At 50.0% G+C, this 17,730-nt stretch overlaps 1 protein-coding gene across 1 annotated transcript in view; it reads left to right on the top strand.

Moving 5' to 3' along the window:
• The window catches only part of ITGB5 (integrin subunit beta 5), a 112,856-nt gene extending 104,085 nt beyond the window's left edge, over positions 1-8,771 (top strand). The window contains exons 12-15 of the mRNA XM_032335703.1: positions 3,234-3,337; positions 6,311-6,430; positions 7,214-7,380; positions 8,042-8,771. Coding sequence (XP_032191594.1) covers positions 3,234-3,337; positions 6,311-6,430; positions 7,214-7,380; positions 8,042-8,137 — 487 coding nt within the window. The 3' untranslated portion in view covers positions 8,138-8,771. The remainder of the gene's footprint in view (positions 1-3,233; positions 3,338-6,310; positions 6,431-7,213; positions 7,381-8,041) is intronic.
• The last annotated feature ends 8,959 nt before the right edge of the window (positions 8,772-17,730 follow it).

Here is a 17,730-nt window from a genome sequence, read left to right as displayed (position 1 = left end):
GGCCACAGGGTCACGTTCCCCAGGCTGACCTTCCAGTGGCCGTGCCTTTCACCCTCTGCCAGAGTGTGAATGTGCTGGAATTAAAGGGATTGAGGAGCTACGCCATCAGGAAAGCAAGAGTGACCGTTTCTCTTGAATTTTGCTAGAAAAAAACAGCTGTGTCAGCACCACGCATGCTAAGGGGCCTCAAGTGAGGGAAATGGGCACAGATAATCAGAAACAAATAATAATACAGACATCGTCTCTCTTTGGCTGGGGAATGCAACTGTGCAATTTTCTTTTGGCAGATTTCCCCTCCAAATGTCTGGCTTAGGCTGATAATGGAAGGAGTTCATGCTCTGTGAGCCTGCTCTGGCTGCTGGGCAGTCCTCGCTCCGAAATGTTCTGGGTGGCAGAACCCCTGCTTGGACGTTTGCCTCAAATAATCCAGGCATGGGTAATTGAAAGCTGGCTGCAGATCGAGAGACAAGATAGACAGGGTCAGATTTATTTTGTGTAACTGGAGAAGTGCGGGGGAGAGTAAGGGAGAAGAAAAACAGATCTGCTTTAGACCTGCTACGAGTGGAGAAGTAACAGAAATCCCAACAGAAACCTCCCAGGGGACGAGGGTACGATCCTGGATCTGGAGCCCAATGGCTGTGTCCCTCTGCGCCTGGAGCCACAGCGACGGGATGGTGGGGGCAGGAGGGGCCTCCCCCAGCTCCCTGCGGCAGAACTCTGTCAGGTGTGTGCTCCCTGTCCTTGGGGCACCCGAGAGGAAGGGGGCGGGGCAAACGAGGACAACACACATGGAATCAGTAAAAGTAGATAAAGCCCATTTCTTTCCTCTGGAGCCACAAGGCAGTATAGGTTTGCCAGAAGTCAATTAAAAGGCCCAACAGCCTTCACTTTTGTCAAAACGGCACATCCCAAGCTGCAAATGTTGAAGACCTAGAAAACACAGCACTTGATAATTCCTTCTCCATTAAGTAATACCAGAGCAACAGGGAGAGCAGGGAGATGCCGTAAGGAAGCCACTATTCCTTTATCTCTGGGCCGCACTGACCTTCTGTCTCTTTTCTCTGCCCAACTGCAACTGTTGTTTTAAACAAATTCCCTTTGATAGTGACTTGCAGCAGGCTGTTTTTCTCCTTGCTGTTTTGCCAGGAACCACCAGGTTTTGCATGCCTTCTGTCTTCCCCGCTCCCTGCCCCGGGGTTTCAGAACCGCCAATCTCCACTTTCTAGCACTAACCAAACATACCCTTCACCTTGGGGGAGGTTACACTCAGCCTCAGCCGATTTCAATTAACAGGCTCTCAGAGTCAAGTCTCTCTCAGCAACTTGTTTGTTTAAAAGGCCAGACTTTAATTTTAACACGTGACTACAGTATATGGCAAGTTTCAGCCCAGCGTGTGGAGCATACGAGTCAGACCAATCGGTCCACATGGTAATTAGGGAATGTTTCTTGGACGTGGTCCTGTGGTTTAACGACAACTGGCGTTGCAGCTGGAGGGCCTCTCGGAGACGGAAGGTCGGCCGGGGGGCTTTGCAGTGTGTTCATTCAGGAGGCCAAGCTAAACCGAGGCTTCCTGGCCCCCAGCCCAGCCTCAGTGGCCAGCCCTCTGGGACTCTGGCCTCAAGGGAAATGCAAACAATACAACTTGTTTGTAACTCTGCAGGGTTTCCTTGAGGTCGTTCCTGGGAAAGTGAGGACTTGGGAGGGGCTTACTGAGAAGCAGGGCCTCTGGGTGCTGGACCCGCTGCCTCCACTTCTCCAGGCTCCCTCACCTCCCTGTACGAGAAGAGGGTCCTGGAGAGGTTCTCTCCGACTCCCTTCCCCTGCGGTGCTCCCGCCGCAGTTTCTCCCTTGGGAATGTAGATACCGGCCTCAGTCTCAAGGAATTAAAAAAAACAGATGATGATAACGAAGGCCGTGCACAGTGGCTGTACATTCTTCTGTGTTTTTGCCAGAGAGCTTTCCGACACAGCCTCGTCGGTCCCCACGGGCCTGTGGGGTGAGCAGGGCGGCACGTCCTCCAGGTCTCTGCGGGGTCCCCGCCTGCCCTCTGCACTCTAGGCTCCTGGGCCCTCACCCAGACTCCTGAGGAAGCCTGTTTCCGGGGCGCTCACCTTCCTCACAGGCCACCAGGAACCGTGGGCTCCCCGCCAAGGCCCTGAGAATTCGCTGTCAGCTGGTTGTTTTTCCCCAGACCACCCCTCCCTGGGGGTCCATTTGTGCTCCCCTGTCCCACCGCCCCCCACCCCACCACCGCAGGCTTCACAGGCCCTTGGTCAAAGCTTCGCTGCTCTGGCCCCGCCTCCTCAGGAGTCGGCTGCTCCCACGGGTCGATGGGGAATACCTGGAGCTGGGCTGGGCTCTGGGAAGGAGAACTGACCCTTACTTGAGCACTGTTGTTAAGCATTTTCACCCAAAGATAATACCTGATTTAAACTGTGCACCCAACACGGAGGAGAGGGGCTCAAAGTGTCTCTTTCGCTCCTAACCTGATTTCTCCAGAAGGACCCTCTTGAAATGTAGGTTTCCTGGGAGGAGGCTGTGACCCTGTAGCCTCTACTGGAGGCTAGTGTAGACCAACTCACAGGGTGTAGCCCAGCTCATAGGCAGGTTCCTCTGGCAGGGAGAGGGGGCTAGTTCCTGAGGGGCTACAGGGCAGGGCTTCATCGCCCTCACTGTGAAGCCAGGCTGTGCCCCGGAGATGTGGATCTCACGGGTGTAGGCATGCTCTAGAAGCAGGATTTTCTAGAAAGGTCCATGGAGAGTCTAATACAGAGGAAGAGTTGAGGGCCCTGCGATCGTGGGAACTGGGGCAATGTGGGGCAGGAGGCACTGGCTGAGGGGGTGTGAGGAACCCTGTGCAAGGCCCAGAACAGCATGTCTTACTCACTGTGATGTCTTCTGCTTGGGGCACACGCTTGCCAGCATCAGATGCAGCAGAGTGCAGTGGGTTGGGCTCCTGGTATCTGAACTTGAGAGATCTCCAACATGCAACTCAACATGGAGGCCAGACATGCTTCTAATCTCACACGTGTTCCTCCGAGGACCCTCCGGCCACCCATGTGACAGCAGTCAGAGGCCAGCAGAAGCCCTTAGGTCAAAAATGTGAAGCTAGGACAAAGTTAGAGCCTCCAGGGCTGGCAGGAGGGCGGGTCACACACCCCTGGGAGCTCGGCTGCTGGTGGGGGGCTACTGCACAGCCTCTAACACCTGCATTTATCCCCTCTTCTCCAAAGAGACTGCATCGAGTGCTTGCTGCTTCACTCGGGGGTCCCGGCTGAGAACCAGACCTGCCACAGCCTGTGCAAGGATGAGGTGGTCACGTGGGTGGACACCATCGGTGAGTGTGCCGCAGTGGCCCTGGGCTGCCATCCCCTTCTGTATCTTGGCAAACGCCTCAAGGCTTCCTCCCCTGGGGGTGATTCATTGGTGCCTGGTGGGGAGCAGGGCAGTTCTAGCCTTGGGTTAGGAACCACAGTGTCAGGGTCTGGGCGCTACTGGGGGCTCCCCAAGAGGACTTGGGCTGCCTTTGCTAGGGTGTAAGTTCCAGGCCCTCTGCAGGTATGACCTCCTTGTTCATCACTTTCTGTGCCATCCCTGGAGTCCGGCCCCTTTCTAGCCACATCTCTCAGGCTCTCTGAACGGTGGGTATGTCAGGACAAGCCATGTTAGCTGCTGTAACAGACACACCCCAGGCCTCAGTGACTTAAAAGAATGTAAGTCTTTCACTGCGAGTCCACGGAAGACATTCCTGGTTGGCAAGGCCTTCTGTGAGGTCGTTCTGTATGAAGGTTCCACTCGCCTCAGGGTCCTTGGGATCCTCTCCACTCATTAGCTTGTGGGGGAAGACAGAGTGAGGGATCGCATGAGATGCTTCTGTGGGCTGGGCCTGGAAGTGATGGCCTGGGATTCCCACCTGCATGTCACTGGCCAGAACTCAGCCATCTGGCGTTATTGAAGCTGCAAGGGTCTCTAGGAAATGTAGTCAAGTCGTGTGCCGAGGAGGCAGGGAAACCGTGTTTGATGAACGACTACCGGGTCTCTCTGCCACATTTGGTCTCAGCCTGGTGCAGCTCTCACAATGCTGCAAGGCCTCAGAAGGGGCTGAGCTCTTATGTGGCCAGATGGCACCTGGGCCCACGTGCCGCCCTGGCTCTTGTCCCCGTGGCAGACGTTCGTTCCTGCAGCTCTCACTGCACCTTGCTCTGTTCTCTGGCACGGCAGCTCTCGTTTGAGGCGTCTTCTCATGTGAACCACTCCAATTTGACTCTGTCCATCCGTCCTTGTGCCTTTGCCTCTGGACAATGTCTACGAGTCCGTTTCTGAGTGGGAGCCCACAGGACGCTCAGACAGGGGTGCACAGACCTCTGCTTTCCACCCTCTCTGGGCTGCCTCCGTCCCCTTTCCAGCACAGCTGTTGCTGTCCCGGCTGAGAGTCTCTAAGGGTAAGAGATGCAGATCACATCCCTTAGCCGTGAGTGCACGTGGCTGACTCGGAAGCTGGTCTGGAACACTGTGATTACCCAAACCAAAGCGGCCCTGTGTTGGAACCCGCATACGTTCTGACCGCGATGTAAAATGGCGCATGATTTTGGAGAAGTCCGGCGGCTTCCCCCGGTTAAACCGTTACCACACAGCGCATTGAGTCGCCCCTGGGTGTATGTACAGGAGAATGGGCAACACATTAACCAGAACTTGGGCATGAATGCTTATAGCAGCATTATCCATAGTAGTCAAAAGTTTGAAACAGCCCAAGTGACCGTGAACCGAGGGAAAGCTAATGAGGTACATCCATCCAGGAGAAGAAGGTGTGGGGCTCTGATATGTGCTACAGAGACGAATCTTCCAGGTATTATGCTGTGTGTGAGAAGCCAGACAGAAAAGGACATATATCGTATGATGCCATTTATGTGAAATGTCCAAAATAGGCAAAAGCACAGAGACAGAAAGTAGGTCGGTGGTTGCTAGAGGCTGGGGAGAGATGAGGATTGAGACTGACTGCTAACAGCAAGGGTTTCTCTTGGAGGTAATAGAAATGTTCTGGAATTAGATGGTGAGAGTAGTGATACATCGTCAACATATCAAATGACTGAGTTGTACCTAAAACAGTGGGGCGAGGGGACAAGACTGTGTACCTCGACAGGGGTTCTGCCTCTGAGGGCCCCTGGCTGGCAGCCTCACTTGACCTCAGCTGCTGCGGGCTCCTGGCTCCAGCCTCCCATCTTGGCCCCGATGCACGGCCTCCCTCATTCCTGCCCCGTGGTTCCGACTGACCGCTGTGGCTATATCCTAGCTCCTAAGGACTCTGGGTAAAATCCTCCAGGAGAAGGTGTCCACTCAGGTGGACTGTGTATCCTTCCCTCTCCTGGCTTTTCTCACACACACGTGCACTCAGCCAGGCCAGGCTTACGGGTAGTGGGGCTGGGAGAATGGTCCAGGCCCTCACCTTTGATGACCACACTGACTGGTCTGGTTCCCGGTGAAAAGCCGGTGAGAGCAGTAGGGTTGCAAAGGCAAGAGCCGAAAGGCATCTCACGCAGCCGCCTCAGCCCACCGCAGTTGCTCAGGACCAAATGGCCATTGCTGCTGAATGTCCCCTTTCCCTTCCCTACTCCCTTTCCCTCCTAGAAATCAGTCTGACCCTTGCCCACAGAAGCCTTGGAGTGCAGGTGGTGCCTGGACAGGGGGCTGGGACTCTGTCGTGTCAGGGGAACAGCTGTGTGGGGCTAGGCGGGGGCTGCTCCCTGTGAAGGAGCCCGGCAAGTGGCATCCAGACCCCGTCCTGGCCTCCAGCACTGGCCCGCGGCACTCCTGTCTGAATGGCCTCCTCACCCTCTGTGGACGCTGTGGGTTTCCGTCCTAGAACAGAGCCATGGACGCTTGGCCACTGCAGCGGGCTCCCAGCCAGGGGCACTCGACTGTGAGCTCTTGCCTGGGCTTGCAGGGCATCGGGATGGCCCTTTACTTTGTGTCCCCTTCACGTCCAGGGCAGTTCCATGGCCCAGCCTCAGCCCAGAGTAGCACACCAGTGCTCCCCCTGCTTCCTGTCCTGCCCACATGGGGGAGGTTGGCAGAGCCTCTCTCCCACTCCCCAGAGACTGCTCGCGCCCCAGGGGATTCATGGCCCCGGAGCAACCCACACTCCTCGCTGGGGCTGCATGCTTGATGGGAGACACCCCAGCTCCTCGTAAAGCCCCAGCCTCCACTTTATGTCTCTTGGTACCCACTTGCTTAACCGAGGTGCTCGGCTCCCTGCCCTCGGTCAGCATACTGGGTCGCTCAGAGCAGACACTTGTGCCCCGTTTTCTTCCAGTGAAAGATGACCAAGAGGCTGTGCTTTGTTTCTACAAAACTGCCAAGGACTGTGTCATGATGTTCACCTACGCGGAGCTCGCCAGCGGCAAGTCCAACCTGACCGTCCTCAGGGAGCCAGGTGGGTCTGACCGGCGGGGAGCTCGGGCCGCACTTGTCTCAGGGAGCTCTCGAGTCCACAGCCTGCTGCCACACTTTTCCGTCCAAGACCCGCCATCAGAGCTCTGGGTTACATGGCCCTGCTCGGCTCCAGGGCCCCTAAGGAGGCCCAGCCTTTGTTGAAACAATGATAATTCTGCCTCCTGCTTTGGACCCAGGGACCAATGGCCTCTTGTTTTGGAGTAATCAGGGATTCTAGTATGACTCCTTTTATTCTTCTCTGGAAGGGGGCTAGGGGTGAGGAGAGAAAAAGCTGCTCCCTTCAATTTACAGCATGGCAAACTGTTTTTCCAAATTGAGCCACGCCACATAATGTGGCTTTTCAGGGCCAGCAGCAGAGGAAATGCTGTGCCCAGGATGCAGGCCTGCAAGAATGAGGCTTTGTCTTCAAGCGCGGTCTTCGCGGTCCTTTGAAAATAAGCACATTCGCTGCGAAGGGCCACCCTAAGGGCTTACAACTGTTGGCTGGCCCGCCGCCCGGCCCTTGTGGATGCAGCTTCGTGCAGTCTGCCGCCTGCCGGGTCTGCTCTGAAACCATTCACAGGAAGGCCGGGACCAGTCCAGTCTCGAGAGTGGAGACCAGGCCAGGCCAGGCCTGGGCACTCAGGTGCGGGGAGATGCTGCTGAGCACAGGGGTCACACGGCCTGTGAGAGCGAGGGGGCTAGGTGGGGATGAGGGTGGGGTGGCATGTGTGGCCATGCTTTCCTGGTGGCTCCGCTCACCCTGCTTCCTGGTCCCCTCCAGAGTGTGGAACTGCCCCCGATGCCACAACCATCCTCCTGGCCGTGGTGGGCAGTATCCTCCTGATTGGGATTGCGCTCCTGGCCATCTGGAAGCTACTTGTCACTATCCATGACCGGAGAGAGTTTGCAAAGTTCCAGAGCGAGCGGTCCAGGGCCCGCTATGAGATGGTAAGCCAGCGGGATGTTAGTAGTAGAGAAAAAGTCGAACTTCGAGGTCTGGTTGAGGTCACACAAGCTTTAAAGCCCCCGTCTTTGGCATTCAAATCAAAGAAACAACACCTGGGAGGCGGTGTGTGGCTAGATCGGGATGGTGAGAACACACGACCCCAGAGCACAGAGGGCCCTATGCACAGCCCCACAGCAGACCCAGCTTAGGATCCTCATAGAGCAGAGGCAGAGGTATGGTGCAGCCTCGGCAGGAAGAAGCTGGATGGTCCTTGAGAGACCGCAGACTCAGTAAAGGACCTCAAGTCCTTGGAGTCCCCTACGGCATCTGTTGTGCAAGTCTCGTCTCCCCAGGCGGATGCGCTTTCCCATAGAACTGAGTGCAGTGAGCATCCCTGGATCCCTGGTTGGTCTCTGTTTAAATTGGAAGGGACTTCAGACATCATCTGGTCCGGCCCCTTGTTTCAGAGATAAAGAGCAGAAGTTCTGAGACCTGGAGGGTCTTTCCCAGGGCGCGATGGTCAGTGGCCACCCAGGGCTGTCACCGCCTGCATGCTCAGGCTGCCGCCTTCCAGGGTGATGGATTGAAGAAGGGTCTCGAACCCTGAATATGTGTGTGCGAATGAATGGACACCCATGTCCTCTTGCCTTCTGTGTTCTCTAGGCTTCCAACCCTCTGTACAGAAAGCCCATCTCCACACACACCGTGGATTTCACCTTCAACAAGTTCAACAAATCCTACAATGGCACAGTGGACTGACAGCTCCTCAGAGGGCCAGAGGGGGCTGATGAGAAGTCAGACTGATTGGCCTTGGACAGCCACTCTGCTGGATCACGGCCCTCTGGAGGGACAAGCACAGACAGCTTCCCGTGAGTGTGGGCCGGGAGCCCACTCCCTGCACAGGAAGGTGGCCAGTGTGCCGCCCAGCTGCCCGGCCATGGCCACAACAGGCAGCCACCCCTCCACGCCCAGGAAAAGGCCCGGGACCTTGGCGCTTTCAGCTTTCTGCACCACAGCGAGCTCACCATCTCTGGGCACAGCTGGGGGCCTAGGCCACCTCTCCCTTCCGGGAGGGCTGATCCTCCAGCCCGGCCAGAGGAGAAGGCTCTTGGGAGCATTGGAGTGTGCAAAACCAACACACACTCTGGCTTTTCTCGTGTTGATCATTTTTATATGAAATAAAAAGATCATGCATTTATGGTATAGTTCTCATTGCCGCGAACTGTCTGCCTGATCTATCCTTGCACAGGGGTGTTGGTGGTGGGATTATTGAGATGCCTGCTGAAGGCACAGAGTTGCAAATGTCAGTTTTCCAATTCTGTCCGTGTTCATTTAGTACTTTTGTAATGAAAGGGGGAAAGTTTGGGATTGAAAGTAAAGATGAAAACCAAAAGATTTTGTGTTTGCCTGACATTCTCTGTGATGCCCGTATTCCTATCTGAAGTGGTCTTAAATGGTATCCCGGTGGGGGTTGAAAAGGCTGTGTCCTTCCTCAGGGGACCCAACACAAGCCAGTCCACTGTTCTAGACCAGGGCTCTTCAAACAGGGCTCAGTGGGATGCTTAAGGAGGGGCTAAGCCTGTGCCTTAGGACCCTCCCAGCTCTGGTGTAAAGAAAGAGCTCCACACTAGAAACTATGAAAACCCCCACCAGCCTGCCTGCCCTGTTCCAAGGTCCTGAGGCTAGAAATGGATTGTGCGCATGAAGGTCAAGATGCGACTTCCACCCACTTTCCACATAGAGAGCAGTTCCCTTCCAGTGCTTTCCCCAATCAACTCCCATCTTCCAGCTAGGCCCAGAGCACAAAAACCATTTTAGTGTGTTTCCCTACAGGTCCCTTTAGTGCTCTTAGGTTCCCCTATCTGAGATAGATGGGACCCGACAAATGCTCTGATCCTGTCCTCCTGTCCCCATCCACCCACCCAAAGGTCAGGACATTAGCTAATGACAAGCCAGTCCTGAGGCCCAGGTTTCACCCTCGCCTGAGGGCTGGCCGTCTAATACCTGCTGGCTCTGATAAAATCTGTCACTAATCTGGTTTTCTGCTCTTGGTACCAAGTCTAGGCTGCTAGGCTTTCATTCCAAATGTATCTGTCCCCGGCTTTGGCCTGATGTCCCTTCCTTCCTTTGGGCAAATACAGAGACAAGTGCCTGTCAGTAAATAAGGCCTCTCACCTGGGGCAAATACGGACGGATTCTGAGTTTCCTCTGTCCTGCGTAATTAGGATGAAACCAAGACCTCATGACCTCGTGCAGCTGCCTTAAAACCTTCATTGTAATAAAGCCAAATGTAAGTAAATATATAAAAGAGATAAAAAGGTGACTTAGAGACTTAATTAAAAATACGGTTTTGAAAGAAACTGGATTTGTCTTCTGTTTTGGGGTTTCCTGGAGACAAATCATTAGCTTGTTTGCAGGCTTATTTTCTATCAGGCAGCTCTGTGAGGGCACGCAGTCTCTGAAGGATTCTTGGTCCCTGCCGTCCACCCGACAGAAGTTCGGATGAATTCATCTGTGACGTGCACCCAACCAGCTGCTCACAGTGCCCTGCTGCCCTCTGCTGGAAGCTCTGGGGATTAGCTGTTGCGAGACTTGCCTCCTGAGATTCTGACCCAACCTGTTACTCTCTTCCCTTCCTTAGCCGTTTGTCCATGCTAGCACCTCCCTCCCTCTCCCAACACACACCCATCACCACCAGCACTCCTCCATGGACCCCAGTAACAGAGCAAGAGCTGGAGGTGAACTGCAGGCTGCTGCTGCCCCTCGGAACAATTTGTTACTTAAACTGTAAGCCCTGGAGGATTTTACTAGTTGCCAAGCACATTTAGATATGGCCTTAAGAAATACATATACTGACAACAGGTCTTTGGGGAGAAGGTCGATGTACGACCGTGAACCTGGGCAGCTGGGATTGCCCGGCTTGCTCAGGGCGGAAGGCCGCCCCTTCACTGAAGCTGGGCAGCCGGGAACGCCCGGTCAGCTCAGGGTGGAAGGAAAACCGCCTGCTTCCCTTTTTCGTTGTCGCTCCTTTCTCTTCCCAGAAGTGCCCGTTGTTAGTTAGATGAGTCCTTTGAATGTGCTTGGATAACTATAAACCTTACCCTCCTCCTTGCTTGCCTGCAAGACAGGATTAACGTTTGACCTTCATCAATCCTTCTGTTGGCTATTGTTTCTATCTAATAAAAGTGAGACTGTGGAGTTGCTCGTGGCAGCAGTCCTTTTCGACTGTTGTCCCCTGCTCCTACTCTTTTGCAGCGGACTTGTTTGTGCCTAATTCTTCTCTCGTCGCGGACTGGAAACGGCAAGTGGCGCCCGGTCCCTGTTAATCAGACTGATCAGAAATAAAACAGGAGAAGAAGCCCCAATGCGAGTTTTGCACGGCTGTGCCTTTTTCCCCACTGGTGAGTTGTGGGCAATTACCGCAGGGTATGGGTAATCTAGAGAGCACAAACGATTATCGCCCTCATGTGTGTTTATTGAGAAGGTTCCTGAAGGCTGGAGGAGCAAAAGTCAGCGAGGGCCAACTTACGGAGCTTTTAAAGGTAATTAAAGAACATTGCTCCTGGTTCTCTGTATTAGGGACTTTAGATTTACAAACATGGGAAAAAGTCGGTCACGAGTTAAAACTTTGGTATACGAAAGGAAAGCAAATTCCAGTCACTATATGGCCTACTTGGACCCTCATTTGCTCCGTTTTGGAGCCTTTACAAACCCCTGATTCAGAGAGCAATAATGAATGTTCAGGAGAAACTAAAACAGAGGAACCTGAACATGCCATCCAGGAAGAGAAAGAAACTATTAAGGCCACCAGGAAGGAATATAGGAAGGAGGAAATTCTTCCTCCTCCTTCTCCTCTGGTAACAAAACAAAAGGTGCCCATGTCACTGTTGCCGTCGGCTCTGCTGTTCTATAAGAAGGCACCATTTAATAAAAAAGATGAAAAGTACATGCTATCGGCTGTTCAGAAAGGTCTCCTTGAAGCACAGCGAGCGGGAGACTTAGATGCCTTGCATTTTAATTTCCCGGTTATTATAGAACATGTCGCTCCAGGACATGATCCTAACAACCCTAATGGTGTCTAGGAGGCCAAGCATGAGCAATTCCCCTTCAAATTGTTGAAGGAATTAAAAGAGGCAGTACAAAACTATGGAGCTAATTCTCCATTTACAACGAGAATTATTCAAGGCATCACAGAAGGCAATCGACTACTCCCGATGGATTGGTCATTGCTAGCAAGAACAGTTCTATCTCCAAGTGAGTTCTTGCAGTTCAAAACATGGTAGCAAGATCATGCAGAAATAGCAGCTGCCCATAATAGAGCTCATAACATTCCTGTTTCCATGAACAGCTCATGGGTCTCGGACCGTGGGCCCAGGTTCAAGACCAGGTATTAATGATCAAGCTGTTGAACAGCTCCGGCGTTGCTGTTCGAGAGCATGGGAGAGAATAGAATCTCAGGGAGATAAGTGCTCTTCTTTACAGAAAGTGGTACAGGGTCCAAGAGAGCCCTATACTAATTTTATTGCAAGATTACAAGAGGCTGTCAGAAGACAGATAAATAATAATGAGGCTGTGGATACCATTATGCAACTGTTGGCTTATGAGAATGCTAATTCTGATTGTAAGAAGTTGCTAGCACCCTTTAAAGGCAAGGGAATATTGACTGATGATAATTAAGCTATGTCAAGGAGTAGGAACAGAGACCTATAGAGCTGATTTGTTAGCTCAAGCAATGGCTGCTCTGACCACAGGAAAATAAAAGGACAGTGTTTCAACTGTGGGCAAGCAGGACATACTAAAGCTCAATGTAGGCAAAGAGGACAATTCCCTTTGCAAAATGTAAGAAATAAAATACCTGGTCTCTGTCCCAGATGTAAAAAGGGAAACCATTGGACGAGTCAGTGTCACTCTAGAGTTAGCAAGGATGGATACCCCCTTCAGGGAAACTTACTTTGGGGCAAGCCCTCAGCCACGAAAAACAAGGGGGCCAATTCTCCCAAAACACCCAGCTTTCGGACAAGTGTACCATTTTAAATTTATTACGTGCCACGCCTGGTAGTGCTGGATTGGATCTTCCCATTCCCAGAGATCATCTTTTAATGCCTACCAAGCTTCCCATTAAAATTCCAATTAACATTTATGGCTCTCTACCAAAGGGGACCACTGGGTTACTTTTGGGAAGATCAAGCCTTACTTTAAAAGGAGCACTAGTTCATACTGGTGTTATTGATTCGGATTATACTGGTGAAATTTCAGTGATGTTGACTACTGTGGCGCCATATCCTTTTCAAAAAGGAGACTGCATTGCTCAGCTGTTGCTTTTACCCTATCTCCGGGGTCAATCTAAAAATAAACAAAGAAATTCAGATGGGTTTGGGAGTACTGGAAAGGCTGGAGCATATCTGACTGAGAAAATTTATCAAGATAGACCGATTTGTCATCTTAAAATACAAGGAAAGGAATTTTCAGGTTTAATTGATACTGGAGCTGATGTGTCTATCATAAGCTCATTACTTTGGCCTAAGAAATGGCCATGCAATTCCTTTCCTGTTACTATTACAGGATTAGGACAGGCTGGCAATGTGCGTCAAAGCGCCAATATTCTTCTCTGTGAAGGCCCCGAGGGTCAAAAGGGTTATCTACAGCCATATATTGTAGACTTACCCATTAACCTTTGGGGGCGAGACTTACTAAGTCAGTGGGAAGCCTCTCTGGTTATACCTTCCCCTGAGGAGAACTCCCAGATTTTTCACTGAAGGCCACTGCTCCTGAACCCATTAAGTTAAATTGGAAGGATGACAAACCGGTTTGGGTGGAGCAGTGGCCCTTAACACAAGAGAAATTACTTACTTTGCAAGCCTTAGTGGAGGAACAGATAGAAAAAGGACGTATTGAAGGATCTCATAGTCCTTGGAATTCGCCAGTTTTTGTTATTAAGAAAAAATCAGGGAAATGGAGACTTTTAACAGACCTACGTGCGGTTAATTCTGTTATCCAACCCATGGGGTCTCTCCAACCTGGATTGCCTTCGCCTAATCTAGTCCCACGCGAATGGCCAATAGTTATCATAGATTTACAGGGTTGCTTTTATACTATACCACTTGCTAAGGAAGACTGTCCTCGTTTTGCTTTTACTATTCCCAGTGTAAATTTAAAAGAAGCAGCCAAACAATATCAATGGAAAGTTCTTCCACAAGGAATGTTGAAAGCCCCACTATCTGTCAGGAGTATGTGGCAAAAGTTACACAGCCAGTTAGGGATCAATTTCCAGAAGTTTATAATTCATTATATGGATGATATATTATGTGCAGCCTCTGATAACGTGCAATTGCAGGATGCATTTAGAATGCTTCAAATGCAATTTGAGAAATACAAACTCATTATAGCTCCAGAAAAAATACAAGTTACCACACCTTTCTCATATGAGGGGTTCATTATGGATAGGACCTCAGTTAAACCCCCAAAAGTTCAAATCTGTAGAGATAAAATTACAACCTTAAATGATTTGCAAAAGTTATTGGGAGGCATTAATTGGATAAGACCTAAAATTGGAATTCCCACATATGCCTTACAGCATCTTTTTGCCTCTTTAAAGGGGGATCCTAATTTAAACAGCCCCAGGACCCTATCCAAAGAGGCTTTAAAAGAACTGCAGTTTGTTGAAAACCAGATTCACTCAATGCAAACGGATTGAGTCCAACCTGGAATACTGTTAGATCTTCTCATTTTTCATACCCCACATACACCCACTGGATTAATTATCCAGGAGAAATTGATCGTAGAATGGATCTTTCTCCCAAATAATACTGTTAAAACACTCATTACCTATATAGACCATATTGGCAGTATTATTCAATTAGGAAGGAAAAGAACTCGGCAAATACAGGGGTATGATCCACAGGTTATTGTTCTGCCTTTAAATAAGGCACAAATTGAAACTGCATTCCAAAATAATTTAAACTGGCAGATTGCTCTTAGTGGCTTTACTGGAGACATTTCTTCTCATTATCCCTCTTTACCTATTGTCTCCTTTTTAAAACATACTGCTTTTGTGCTTCCCAAAATTACTTCTAAAAATCCTATAACAGATGCCCCTACTTAACTTTTCTGATGGCTCTGTTAAAGGTAAAGCTTGTTATTATGGTCCTACTTCAAAAGTCATACCTACTACTGGCCTCTCAGCACAAAAATCAGAATTAATGGCAGTTACTGCATTGTTTCAAGATGTTTCTTCTGCATTTAATCTGCTCTCTGATTCATTATATACTGTGTGTTTTGCAGCATATTGAAACTGCTACTATTTCTACTTCTGATGTCTCCCTCCATTCATTATTTTATCATTTGCAATCCCTTATTCATCAGTGCTCTGCTCCTTTTTATGCTACTCCTATCCAGAGTCACACCGGCCTTCCAGGGCCATTAGCTAGAGGTAATGAAACATCTGATTCTCTTCATTTGCTCAGCTTTTCAGGAAGCCTCAGATTTTCACTCTCTTAATGCATGTTAAACAAAAAGGACTTCAGCATAAATTCCCTATTATTAAGGAGCAAGCAAATTCTATTGTTCACTCCTGCCCCTCTTGTGCTGCTATTAATTTACCTACGCAGCCAACAGGCATTTGGCTACCGGTGAAACACTACCGTGTTTGGAAAGTTCTCCAGACGTACATACACTTTTAACAGTATTGAAGAACTGGGTCCATAGAACAAAAAGATTTGTTGGCTTACTTACAACAGCTATTCTAGGAATTGCAGCCATTACTGCTACAGCAACCACTGCAGGAATGGCCTTGCATCAAACTGTACACTACACAATTTGTACAGAAGTGGCACGAGAATGCTAGTAAGGCCTGGAATCAACAAACGTTCATAGATCAAAAACTAGATGAACGTGTCTCTGATTTAGAAACAGCCATGATATATATAGGAGATGATCTTCAGAATAAAAAGCTTAGACTTCATATTTTATGTGATTGGAATGTTTCTTCTTTCTGTGATACTACTCCCCATGCCTATAATGAATCAGAGGTATTTTGGAGCAAAATTCGCCGACATATTAACTAACCATTATGGTGATCATCTAACCTTAGATATTAAACAACTTCAAGATACGATTCTAAGTATCACTCACTCGTTATTATAATCTGTTCCAGGAGTGATTTTTACTCAAAGAATTAATGCTGTTCTGTCCGATTTAAACCCTTCTACTTGGATCACACAAACTGGTCTCGGTGTTATAAGTGGATTGATTATTCTTCCTATTGCTGTAATCTTTTTATGCTTAGTCCTCAGAAGCAAGCGAAAATCCTTCCAACGACTGAAAAATCAAGAAGCTGCAAAATCAGCTTTTCTACTTATTCACAAACAAAAGGGGGGAGATGCTGTTGCCCGTCACCCTGGAGGATTTTACTAGTTGCCAAGCACATTTAGATATGGCCTTAAGAAATACATATACTGGGGCGCCTGGGTGGCTCAGTGGGTTAAAGCCTCTGCTTTCGGCTTGGGTCATGATCTCAGGGTCCTGAGATCGAGCCCCGCATCCGGCTCTCCGCTCAGCGGGCAGCCCGCTTCCTCCTGTCTGTCTCTGCCTGCATCTCTGCCTACTTGTGATCTCTGTCAAATAAATAAATAAAAATCTTAAAAAAAAAAAAAAAAGAAAAAGAAAAATACATATACTGACAACAGGTCTTTGGGGAGAAAGACAATTTACGACCGTGAAGCTGGGCAGCTGGGGATGCCCGGCTCGCCCAGGGCGGAACACCGCCTGCTTCAGGGAAGCCGAGCACCCAGGAACGCCCGGTCAGCTCAGGATGGAATGAAAACCGCCTGCTTCCCTTTTTCTTTGTCGCTCTTTTCTCTTCCCAGAAGTGCCTGTTGTTAGATGAGTCCTTTGAATGTGCTTGGTTAACTATAAACCTTACCCTCCTCGTTTGCCTGCAAGGCGGGATTAACGTTTGACCTTCATCAATCCTTCTGTTGGCTATTGTTTTCTATCTAATAAAAGTGAGACTGTGGAGTTACTAGGGCAGTAGTCCTTTTCGACTGTGGTCCCCTGCTCCTAGTCTTTTGCAGCTGACTTGTTTGTGCCTAATTCTTCTCTCGTCGCTGACTGGAAGCGGCGGTGGGCGCTCTCACACCCCGGGTGGACTGGCACTGCCCTTCCTGCGACTGCTTGGACGCACACAGGAGTTCTAAAGACAACAAAGGGACTTGGAAGGAGCACCTGGCAGTCTCTGGAAAAGTCTTTCCTCCTATCTGGAAGCATGGTTAGGGATGTACTTGGAAAGAAGTATTTCTTCTTTTGCATTGTAATTTATTTACATCGTAATTCATCTATAGTGATTAACTATACCGATTTCCAAATGGTACTCAACTTGTATTAACTGATTTTGAACTTCTCTAATTGCAAAAGTAGTATAGAGCAAAGATGGAAAACAAAGAAACCATAAAGAGAATCTTTTATAATCATACCAAGGAGGGTAACTACTCCAGCTTTTTGTGTATGACTTGTCTTTTTTTTTCTATGCATATATATATAATTTTAACCAAATTAGAATTTGACTATCGCTATTTTTTAAAGATTTTTTATTTATTTGACAGAGATCACAAGTAGGCAGAGAGGCAGGCAGAGTGGGAAGCAAGCTCCCTGCTGAGCAGAGAGCCCGATGCGGGACTCGATCCTAGGACCCGGAGATCATGACCTGAGCCAAAGGCAGAGACTTTAACCTAGAGCTACCCAGGTGCCAAACTATCACTTTAAAAGGAGCAGGGTCCCTCATTCCACTTGGTTGACTAGTTCTTAGTGAAACTAAAGTAATAGCCACCTCTTTGGGGGGGAAGAGATGTGTTTTTTTAATTTGCTTAATTAGGATCGTGGCTTGAGGTTGATTATCATGAAACCCGGGATGGATTTCAGGTAACAGCAAACAGATGGGGAAATGAGAAGGGAGGAGGGGCCTTTCTGTCTAATCAAGTTTCACCTGTTAACTGGCTCACTCTTTCCTCTCTTCAGAGGGTTTCCAGCAGGGCTTGGGGACTGGCTGCGAGGGGCCAGTGGAGGAGAGGAGGAAGCTGACAGTGCTCGGCTAACACTCAGGAGGAGGTGAGTGTGGGACCCTCGTGTCCGAGGCGCTGAAGTCTCCTGGGAGGTGTGCGCTGAGGCGCGCTGGAAGTGTGGACAGGGCGCGTGGAGCCCGCAGGCTCTGCCCAGGTTCGCCGAGTAGCAAGCACTCAGCTGAGGCTTTCAGCGTGGCTGTGAGTGGGGCCGTCTGCTCGCTTTCCCTGGGATGGTCCCACCTGGCTTCTGTCCTCCCCCCACTCAGGACTCCCAATGTTCAGGCCTCAGACCCTGGA

Source organism: Mustela erminea, chromosome 1 (assembly GCF_009829155.1).
Source record: "Mustela erminea isolate mMusErm1 chromosome 1, mMusErm1.Pri, whole genome shotgun sequence".
Taxonomy (NCBI): Eukaryota; Metazoa; Chordata; class Mammalia; order Carnivora; family Mustelidae; genus Mustela; species Mustela erminea.
Note: the sequence above shows the minus strand (reverse complement) of the source record. Positions and strands in the feature narration are given on the sequence as shown.